The sequence below is a fragment of the Palaemon carinicauda genome, chromosome 5 (genome assembly GCF_036898095.1).
Source record: "Palaemon carinicauda isolate YSFRI2023 chromosome 5, ASM3689809v2, whole genome shotgun sequence".
NCBI classification, from domain to species: domain Eukaryota; kingdom Metazoa; phylum Arthropoda; class Malacostraca; order Decapoda; family Palaemonidae; genus Palaemon; species Palaemon carinicauda.
Genome location: NC_090729.1, coordinates 155,952,193 through 155,964,209, shown reverse-complemented (window position 1 = coordinate 155,964,209; position 12,017 = coordinate 155,952,193). Strand labels below are relative to the sequence as shown.

The window sequence follows — 12,017 nt, the reverse complement described above, 5'->3', positions numbered from 1 at the left end:
CCCCCGGTAATTTGAAACCGGATTCAAACTACTGGGGGGGGGGGGGCAACTTGATACCGGTTTCAAGCTACCCCCGGGGGTAATTTGAAACCGGTTTTATGCTACCCCCTGGTTTCAAATTACCCCCCTCGTTTTTGCGCAGGATCTCATCATTTATGAATATTAATAAATTGCTTTTGATCAGGGTCAACACAATCATTAGGTAATATGTATATACATGTACTGTTTCACCTATTGGTATCGTTTATTAATATCCAGCCTTTATCCGTCTTATGTTTATATCTAAGCTAATAAATGTCGGATATTCCATTATCAGTCATGGGCGCATATTTGACCGAGACAGGAAGACGAGGTGAAATTTGATTTTGACGGTTATTTTTTCCATTATTTGAAATATTTCATAATTATATTGCAAGCAAATATTATATAAGGTATAATCAACATATCGATCATAAGTATATATATATATGTATATATATATATATATATATATATATATATATATATATATACATAAGTGTGTATATATATATATATATATATATATATATATATATATATATATACATAAGTGTGTGTATATATATATATATATATATATATATATATATATATATATATATATATACATAAGTGTGTATATATATATATATATATATATATATATATATATATATACTGTATATATATATATATATATATATATATATATATATATATATATATATATGTATACATATAATACATGTATCTGTATTTGTATGTATGTTGTAAATACTATATCATTCATGATATCTGTAAATAATTGACACTTTTAATAAAGCAAGATTATAAGCAATTATAACAGTTTTAATAAAACATGGTACAGTACATGCTGTTTGCTTCTACTGTACTTACATTGGTTGTTTGTATACGAAAACACCTGGACTACGGAAAAGTCGGTACACTTTATAGCCCTCTATGGATGACATTGAACACAGCTTGTGTTAATCTCACAACTGTTGTTACTGATTTTAGCCTAAAGGCAGACAGCTGTGTGTGATCATGGGCTAAATCAAATCCTATTTAAACCATCTTCCAGAATAGTAAGTGATGGATTCGTGTATGGATTTTTTTTTCTCTGTTGTTGATCTCGAAATGGAAAATTATTGAAAAACGGTGTCATAAAATGTTTAAGAATTTTACCTGAAATGTATCATAAAGAAAAAAAAAAGACCTCGCCTCATGGTCACCTGTACATTTCCATGCGGTTTATATAACACTTCTGCCCCTTTGTCATAGCTCCATTCTTTCTTATTATTATTATTATTATTACTATCCAAGCTACAACCCTAATTGGAAAAGCAAGATGCTATAAGCCCAGGGGCTCCAATAGGGAAAAATAGCCCAGTGAGGAAAGGAAATAAGGAAATAAATAACTGAAGAGAACAAATTAACAGTAAATCATTCTAAAAAAAGTAACAACGTCATAACAGATATGTCATATAAACTATTAACAACGTCAAAAAAAAATATGTCATATATAAACTATAAAAAGACTCATGTCCGCCTGGTCAACAAAAAAGCATTTGCTCCAACTTTGAACTTTTGAAGTTCTACTGATTCAACAACCCGATTAGGAAGATCATTCCACAACTTGGTAACAGCTGGAATAAAACTTCTAGAGTACTGCGTAGTATTGAGTCTTATGATGGAAAAGGCCTGGCTATTAGAATTAACTGCCAGCCTAGTATTACGAACAGGATAGAATTGTCCAGGGAGATCTGAATGTAAAGGATGGTCAGAGTTATGAAAAATCTTATGCAACATGCATAATGAACTAATTGAACGACGGTGCCAGAGATTAATATCTAGATCAGGAATAAGAAATTTAATAGATCGTAAGTTTCTGTCCAACAAATTAAGATGAGAATCAGCAGCTGAAGACCAGACAGGAGAACAATACTCAAAACAAGGTAGAATAAAAGAATTAAAACACTTCTTCAGAATAGATTGATCACCGAATATCTTAAAAGACTTTCTCAATAAGCCAATTTTTTGTGCAATTGAAGAAGACACAGACCTTATATGTTTCTCAAAAGTAAATTTGCTGTCGAGAATCACACCTAAAATTTTGAAAGAGTCATACAAATTTAAAGAAACATTATCAATACTGAGATCCGGATGTTGAGGAGCCACCGTCCTTGACCTACTTACAATCATACTTTGAGTTTTGTTAGGATTCAACTTCATACCCCATAACTTGCACCATGCACTAATTTTAGCTAAATCTCTATTAAGGGATTCACCAACCCCAGGTCTACATTCAGGGGATGGAATTGATGCAAAGAGAGTAGCATCATCTGCATATGCAACAAGCTTATTTTCTAGGCCAAACCACATGTCATGTGTATATAGTATGAAAAGTAATGGGCCAAGAACACTACCCTGTGGAACACCGGATATCACATTCCTATACTCACTATGGTGCCCATCAACAACTACTCTTTGAGATCTACTACTTAAAAAATCAATAATAATGCTAAGAAACGACCCACCCACTCCCAACTGTTTCAGTTTGAAAACAAGGGCCTCATGATTAACACGGTCAAAGGCAGCACTAAAATCAAGGCCAATCATACGAACTTCACGACCACAATCAAGGGATTTCTGTACTGCATTGGAGATTGTAAGAAGGGCATCACATGCTCCAAGGCCTTTACGAAAACCAAATTGCAAACTAGGGAATAGATGATTACCTTCAGCAAACCTATTAAGACGTTTTGCCAGAAGACGTTCAAAAACTTTAGATAATATGGGAGTATGGAAATTGGGCGGTAATCAGTGGGAGATGAGCTACCACAAACACATTTACTTAGAGGAGTAACATTACCAATTCTCCAACAAGTGCTAAAAGCTCCTCTTCTTGCTAACTTGCGCAAAATAACAGATAACTTTGGAGCTAAGAAATCTGCTGTCTTTATAAAAAACAAAGGAAAAATACCATTTGGGTCTACACCTCCATAAACATCAAGGTCCATCAACAGAGCTTTAATCTCACGAGATCGAAAAGCTAAACTAGTTAGTTTAGCCTCAGGAAAACAGGAATGAGGAAGTTCAAGTTTTTCATTACTCTGTTTACTGTCAAAAACATCAGCCAAAAGGGTTGCCTTTTCCTTTGGACAGTGAGTGACTGAGCCATCTGGTTTAAGTAAAGGAGGAACTGTTGCATCTACACCAAAGAGTGCAGATTTAAGGGTAGACCACCATTTATGTTCCTGAGTTGTACCAGAGAGGGTTTCTTTTATGATTAAATTGTACTCCTTTTCAGTTGAGGCATAAACTCTCTGAGCAAAAGCTCGAAGCTGAGTATAGTTGTTCCAGGTCAAATCTGATCTGTTACCCTTCCAAAGGTGATAGGCCTCCTGCTTCTCCAAATAAGCACGTCTACAATCATCATTGAACCACGGTTTGTCCTTCATTCGGTACCTTAGCACACGAGAAGGGATACGCCTATCAATTATGTTGACTAGATTCTCATTCAAAGAGACAACAGGATCTACACTATTATATAATTGTGACCAATTCAAGCACAAAAGATCATGCAAAATCCCATTCCAGTCTGCTTGGGATTTCATATAAATTTTACAGGAATATGATATATCAGGGACAGGCTGCTCAGTCTTCACTAATAATGAAATCAAGGCATGATCAGAAGTCCCGACTGGAGAATCAACCTTACTAGTTATAACGCCAGGGGAGTCAGTGTATACGAGGTCCAAGCAATTACCAGACCTGTGAGTAGCTTCATTTATGATTTGCTCACAGCCTGATTCAGAGGCAAAGTCTAAAGCTCTTAAGCCATGGCGATCGGTAGGAGAGATAGAACTTAACCACTCCCTATGGTGAGCATTAAAATCACCAACAAAGACAAAATAAGCCTTTCTATCATCTTCTTGTATCTTAGCCATAATGGTAAGAAGACAATCGAAGATAGAATCATCCATGTCTGGATTCCGGTAGATCGAACACAAATAAAAGTTGTTATGCCTGCCACAAACTTTTATTACCTGAATCTCATGACATCCACATTGATAGCAGGACTTATGAGAAGTAGGGTACTCGGTCCTAATATACACCGCCATTCCCCTGGCCCTAGGAATGGCATCACGTTTCAGGATTATTGGCTTCTTAAAACCAGTTATAAGGAGCTCAGATGAGTGCCTCATATTAGAAACCAAAGTTTCTGAGCACAAAAGAATATCATACTGTCTGGACGCAACTGTAAGGTCTTGGATATTTGCATGAAGACCACGAATATTGCAATACAGAAGACGACATTGACGAAATCTAGGACGTACTGGTCCCGGATTTTGCTCAATGTCTCCAGACAGCATAAGAATTAATAGAAATAAAAAAGAGACATCATACTTGAAAACTAGATTAACAAGAATTATAACAAAAACAATATGTACAGAATAATAAAAAAAGTGATTGATGATACCCATAGACTATTATAAAAAGTCGGAAAAACTGGTCAACATGGAGGAGCCGATACACCATGCAAGCTAAATACCCTCCAGGATAGCCACTTCAACTGAAGGGAGGACAGTAAGGATGGTTTTGAGAAGAAAAAATCAGAAAAAGGAAAAGACAGCCTCTTGATAAACCACCAGGCATCCATGGCCCTTCTATTAAGCCTGCCCAACACACCATTTCCAAAAAACAAGAGGAAGAAATAAAAATAAGATAGAATAGTGTGCCCGAGTGTACCCTCAAGCAAGAGAACTCTAACCCAAGACAGTGGAAGACCATGGTACAGAGGCTATGGCACTACCCAAGACTAGAGAACAATGGTTTAATTTTGGAGTGTCCTTTTCCTAGAAGAGCTGCTTACCATAGCTAAAGAGTCTCTTCTACCCTTACCAAGAGGAAAGTACACTGAACAAATTGCAGTACAGTAATTAACCCCTTGGGTGAAGAAGTGTTAAGTATCTCATTGTTGTCAGATGTATGAGGAAAGACGAAAATATGTAAAGAATAGGCCAGACTATTCTGTGTAAGTGTAGGCAAAGAAAAAATAAGCCGTGACTAGAAAGAGGGATCCAATGCATTACTGTCTGGCCAGTCAAAGGATCCAATACCTCTCTAGTGGTAGTATCTCAACGGGCGGCAGGTGCCCTGGCCAACCTATTAACCTGGTTACGTAGCTCTTTCCTTAAACACGTGGTCGATACAAAATGATCATAATGATTACAAATTTCTCTTCCCAATTAAAGTCTGGGCCTTACTCATTCGACAAACTGGCTGTGTGCGTGTGGGTAAGTGATATAGCGAGTTACTATATGCTTAATCAAGCTGATTAATTACGTTAATGCTTCACAAGTCAAAGGTAAAAGATCCGGTTCGAAGGACCACTCGTGTGGAGAATTTTTGATGGTGTGTTCTGAGTGGGAACTTAGTCCGGGAAAGTCTCCTTATAACAGTTACATAAAGTTCAACAGGGGAGGATATGAGCACTTACTCTCGGGGCACAAACACCCTGCTAATACTTTACTGTCACAATTCACTAACCATTACTCTTTAAATACAAAAGGGGGAAATTTTACTGTCCAGAGGCCGAAGAACTCCACACGTAGGATTAACAATAATTTATGGCCTACTCTAGCTTTGTCAGGTCTATAGTCATCTCATTCTCAGGCTCTGTTCCGGCTCCGTCCCAGCTACCCCAATGAAATGCTGGACAGGTATTTTACGTTAATGTAATCAGACAAAATCCAAAATGGGAGCAGTGATGTAAAGTAGTTTAAAAGTTTAAAGATAAGGATCTTTACCATTTTAGAAGCAAATATATTAATGCAAAGTTCCTCGCTGTTACCACCTATAGACTTACTCTTCAAATATTCCCAGTTTAAACATTAAATAAATGAGGGAGCAAAAATACTAAGAAGGTTTAATTAACCTAATATTGATTTATTCACAAATTTACATTAAAGAAACGGACATCTTAACAAAGACAAAATGGAATCATAAAAATGTAATTCAAATTGATAAAAATTAGTTAGTTAGACACGTGGTCTGCAATAATAAAAAATCGAAATGGGGTCAGACACGTGGCCCATGTGACCCAGAGACTGTGTTAGTCTCTAAAGGCAAAAAATTGTATAGAAAAAAATATATACACACAATCCCACCGCACACAGTCCGAATAGTGTAATTATTACTCATTTCATCAAATGACAAAACAGCAATACCTAGTAATCGAGACCTCATACCATCTTTAATGTCCTCTGGTTTAAAATGAATCGAGCTAACAGTAGCTTACACAACGTTAATTCTGTCTGCACGACGACATGCATGTTTGTAATTTATATTTGAGCTTTTATTTTTTACGTGCATAGCATCCAAATACTACGAAGTTACTATGCATTATCAGTGACAGAATAAATGAATAAACAAAGAGATATATGGACACAAGGAGTTCTATTGTTATATTGCAACTATGGGTATGGTCAAACCATTTTAAGAGCAAACTCGGAGCCCAATAGCGGCATTGCCAGTTCTCTTGGGTCATTTTCAAAGCACACCTGGCTTGACCGCTTTAATCTATGGGCGAGCCAAGAATAGGAGAAAAGGGTCAACTAATAAGTCATTCACCCGGATTTGAACGGTCTAAGAATATAATCCTTTAATTTGATACTCTCCCTAAATTGTTTCCTTCGTTCTTTTTGTTTGCAACCACGTGGTGACAAGTTGAAACTCTTAATATAACAAATAGCAAAATTGTTATAAAACGATTATCATACTAACAGAAATAATCTTAATTTTGATATCAAATGAATTCATTTCTCAATTCTGATTGATTATTAAAAGACAGGATTCTTTACAAAGGATTTAATTAACTATGTTTAATATGGTATATTTACGTAGGTAATTGTATTGTTTTAGAATTTATTTAATTAATCGACAAAATTAATTTCTTTACAACAAAGGTTATATTAGCAAACGTGGTTATGGTGACTTCGTCAGATGAAGTTAGTGCTATCACAAAAGATTCAATAAATTAGTTCATTCAGACCATTTTCATGTCTTCCTTTATAATGTTATCAGTATGCTTAATACCCTTGACCCAATTTACCTTGCAAATCTGAAACAAAGTCGTTTTTTATAAGTTGGCTGCATCTGTGACACGTTTTATTGTTTGGTCAATTCCAAATTTAACAATTTCATTAACATTTTCCCATTTTTTTTCTTAATATTTAATTTAGTAAATGTTTTTTTCCATGTAATGCTAAAACAGGGTTCATTATGATGGTTTTGATTTCAAATATTTTTACGGGTAATATCTATCTTTTTTTACTTAATAATTGTTTTGTATAAAGTTAGATGCGTCATAGTTTGTGTTTAATTGAAAGATAAGGCCAGTTAATTAAAAATAAAAAATAAAAAAATCTCGACAATCACGCGCACACTGAAATAAAATAAAGTTTTACCTCGCTGTGATCACTAAACCTTAAATGAAAGTCTGTAACTTCAAATATTGTGAATTAGGGAATTATATGACACTTTAGGTCTTAAATACGAAAATATGAACAACCACACGAACAGAAATAAAATAAAATTTTACCTCGCCTTTATCACAAAACCTTGAATTACAGTCTGTGACTTTTAACTTGTCATATAATTCACTAATACTAAAATTTTGGTCTCAAATACCAGATTAAACTACTTTTCCTACTGCTGCGAAGCCAACAATAAATGCATGATACATATTTGCGATGTCACATGAATTATTTATCATTCTGATGAGGGGGTAACTTGAAAACAGAGGGGGTAACTTGAAAACAGAGGGGGTAACTTGAAAACAGAGGGGGTAACTTGAAACCGGTTTCAAACTACCCCCCCCCCGGGTAATCTGAAACCGGTTTCAAGTTACCGGGGGGTAATTTGAAACGGGGGGTAACTTGAATCCTTTACACCGGGCCATATCTGGACAGATAAAATACCGACGAATTTTTTTTCCTCAGTTTTATCATTAAGCCTTTAAGGCTGTTTTTTTTTTTTTTTTTTTTTAAACCATAGGTATCATTTTGAGTAATGAAAAGTATTTATTAAAGACTTATAGGCTCCAAACGTGACTTTAAAAAAAATAGTTTTGTTACTTCGGATAGACACACTATAAACATCACCATTGAATGTACTGTATACTAGAAATTGACTCCAAAGACATAATCATTGGTCTTCGGTGATCGTGATCTAGAGTTCTAGATCAAAATATGTCTTTTTGAAATCTCAGTCACGAGACTAGACATAAACATCCCTTCGTCAACCAACTTCACTATCAAAAGGGGGAGTCACTTTATCCCTCAACTTACATCCAAACTGTAGTCTGGCGCCATCACTAGGAGTTGTTAGACAAATTTCCATTCGACACAATATTATAGAATAAACTATGGGATTAAAGTAATAAAGCAACACTACTCTACAATACTGAAATACAAAAAACAAGCAATTGTGCTGGTGTCACAAAAGTGTGCAGTTGAGTCAAACAAGCCAAAATTATCTACAAAAGATTAACTCAAATAATGAATTTACCGGTCTCTATTTGGTATTAACTTTCTGCTGGAGTATTTGCCGAAATCGTTGCGACTGTGGAAATAAAATAAAAACATAGTTGTTTTAAAGATATTCAATTTGATTGCCTTAATCATTATAGTTGCATATATAAATCAGAATGATGTACAGATACAAAATTAACTAACAGTAATTCTATCCGCGATGTAACCGTAAGAATAAATCAATTTCAGCAACGCAAACTTACTAATATCTCGAGTATTAAAATATGATACAATTACTTATGTATTTGTGTATACATATGCATCTTTATTAATTACATTGTACAGTAAAGTATGTATATTAAACCCATACAGAGGGACAAGACCACTTTTCCTCTTACCTGCAGATTTGGCTAGCTTCCAGATAAGTATAAATTTCTATTTATTTTCATTTCCAGCCTGATGGCTGGGTAGCAATGGGAACTTTAAATATCTTCCAGATAAGGAACTTATTATTTCTGTGTTGAGAATGCTTGAGTGACCTCCCCTGGAGCAGTAAATGAAACTTTTTGTGGGGTTATATTGTTGCAAAGCAGCCAAGGAATTTATGGAACTGAAATTCTGTGCTTGTTAGGATTTTGAGAAGGAACCTCAAATTTCCAACAGACGTGTTCATCTTCTCTTCTCATGACATGGCCAAACCATTTCAGTCTTCTCTAATACATTGACTGTCCCCCTGATAAATTTTACAGTCTATATCAAACAAGGCTGGCATCTTAACAATACTGAGGGGCGTTGTACGGGCATTATTGATATATAATACAATAGTGATCATCATTGAAATTAACATTTGGTAAGCTGACAGACCATAGCCCACCAAGATTTATTAGCCTTGGTGCATTGGCACAAATCAGTGTAAACCATTGAGAAATGGGACCAATGCTTGAGAGAAGAACAACTCCAATATAGTTCCAATATAGTTTTTCGAATATCATAATCATTTATAACAGGGAAAACCATAATCTACGTCTATATCTATCCTACCTGAAGCCAGAATTCTAAGGGTATTCGGACACTCTTTTTATTCACTATTCTTGCTCCAAGTTATAAGATTTCTGAATGCTCCTTACTTTCTCTAACTGAGGTCACCAATAGAACTATACCTTAACATAGACCTTATGATTCAGAATGGCACCAATTCTATACCTACCGAATATAGCAAACGCAGCATGAGGGCATCAGCACTTCTTCGGGCTCAATCTGGTTAGATCCCACAACCAGCATTCTCCTGGAGATAAACCTCTGTTTGCAAGAAGTGCTCACATCACCAGTGTTGGGTATTCCAATGTTGCAAGGTTCCTCTTTTCCGTTATACCTTCTTCAAAGTAGAAAATAGTTGTTATCAATTTCTCCTTTTATAACTAAAGGGGCTGGACAGAAGGACTTTTTTCACGATGAGTTGAATTGCATAGGTGATTATAATAACTGAATGTTGAAAGAGCAAGGAATATAATGGTAAATGGCTTCATTAATTATTACCGATTGTAAATAATTTTGAAGAAATAACAAAGGTGATTTAAATCTACACGCGTTGTCAAAATCATCGGAAGATATCTCTAATGGGATAGTATTATTCAATAAAGAGTTACATTACATTACACTTTAAGTCTTAAGAATTTTTTTCTGCAATGTACCCAAAAAAACTTTTGATAAGAAGTGGTTTTAAATGTTATATTCACGAAACAGCTGTAAAATGTTTTCTTAGAGAGCAAGTATTATTTTGTTTAAATTATCATTTGAAATTATTTATTATTCCTGTGCTTTAAAGGGAATTTTAGTTTTATTATCACTTCCCATCTGTATTAGTAACCCAGTTTCAGACAAACAACTGGATATTGAGCATACTTGTAAGAAATTTCAAGCCATTTCGTCTCCCTTTCGGAAGACTAAATGTCTAGAAACTGAGAAAATATGCTATTTCTGATCTAATGATATTTTATTTTAATCGTTCATTACTTCTCTTCCAATTTATTAACTTCCTTATTTCCTTTCCTCACTGGTCTATTTTCCATCTTGGAGCCTTTGGGCTTACAGCATCCTAGTTTTCCAACTAGGGTGGTTGCTTAGCAAGTAATGATAATATTATTAATAATAATAATAATAATAATAATAATAATAATAATAATAATAATAAACAACTACAGTTGTATATTATAAAAGTGCGAAAGCTCTAGCATTTTTTAAATATACAACGTATATGACTATGGATCTTTAATAGCCAAGTTTGTTAAACATAGTATGGTGAATCATTCAAGTAATAATAATAATAATAATAATAATAATAATAATAATAATAATAATAATAATAATAATAATAATAATAATAATAATAAAGCTGATGTCCCACTCACTGGCATATCTCAACTTGAACGGGCTGCTTGGCACCCTCTTGGTTCACTACGAACACCCAGTAGTCTTTGGGAGTCCTCGCCCTTTGGGGGAAGATCACCTCCTCCCGAAAGCCGCAGGCTCGGGAGTACGACATACTGTGGTCGTCAAATCTGAATCTGGGTGTAAATCCGTTGAAGGAATGAGGTAGACTTAGCGACTAAAAAAGGATAAAAAAGAAACGGGTAAAGAATTAGGATATATTATATATATATATATATATATATATATATATATATATATATATATATATATATATATATATATATATATATTGTATATATGCATATTTATATAGATGTATATATAATATAAATATATATGTATATATATATATATATATATATTTATATAATTATATATTATATATATATATATATATATATATATATATATATATATATATATATATATATATATACATATACATATATGTATATATATATATATATATATATATATATATATATATATATGTATATATATACATATATATATATGTATATAAATATATATGTATATAAATATATATATATATATATATATATATATATATATATATATGTATATTGTATATATGTAAATATATATATATGTATATATATATATATATATATATATATATATATATATATATATATATATATATATAGATGAGCTAAGCACAGTCAGGTTGTTACTTTGTGGAATAAGTGAATGTCAACAGATATCTTCTTTGTTAAGGAAAGACGGTTATAGTGTGGCGTGGGATGCCACTTTGAGAATGTCGTTATCGGCTTGGCTTGTAGGCACTCGAAAATGTTCGTTAAAAGTTAGCGTCACCAAAATCTCTCTCTATTGGTTCTTTTAAGACTTTCGGGTCAGCACGGCCAATCATCGATCAGGGCATAGAAATGGCAAGGTGGGCGCTGAACTGCCCATAGTTTTTTGTCAGTTAAGGTTGGGAGGCGTGAGTGTGTAGACCTATACGTTCAGGTCACGGGTGCCAGAATGAGTGCCAACCAGTACCATTTCTCTGAGGACTTTTTATTAGTA

At 34.0% G+C, this 12,017-nt stretch overlaps 1 protein-coding gene across 2 annotated transcripts in view; it reads right to left on the bottom strand.

Annotated features, from left to right (window-relative positions):
• The window catches only part of LOC137640629 (protein spaetzle 5-like), a 16,702-nt gene extending 5,569 nt beyond the window's left edge, over positions 1-11,133 (bottom strand). Inside the window, exons 1-3 of one of the 2 annotated variants that reach the window (XM_068373132.1) lie at positions 10,946-11,133; positions 9,745-9,912; positions 8,575-8,628 (exon numbers count right to left, since the gene is read on the bottom strand). In XM_068373132.1, the coding sequence (XP_068229233.1) occupies positions 8,575-8,628; positions 9,745-9,912; positions 10,946-11,079 (356 nt within the window). In that variant the 5' untranslated portion in view covers positions 11,080-11,133. The remainder of the gene's footprint in view (positions 1-8,574; positions 8,629-9,744; positions 9,913-10,945) is intronic. The other variant, XM_068373133.1, reaches the window with a different exon arrangement.
• Between the last annotated feature and the right edge of the window lie 884 nt (positions 11,134-12,017).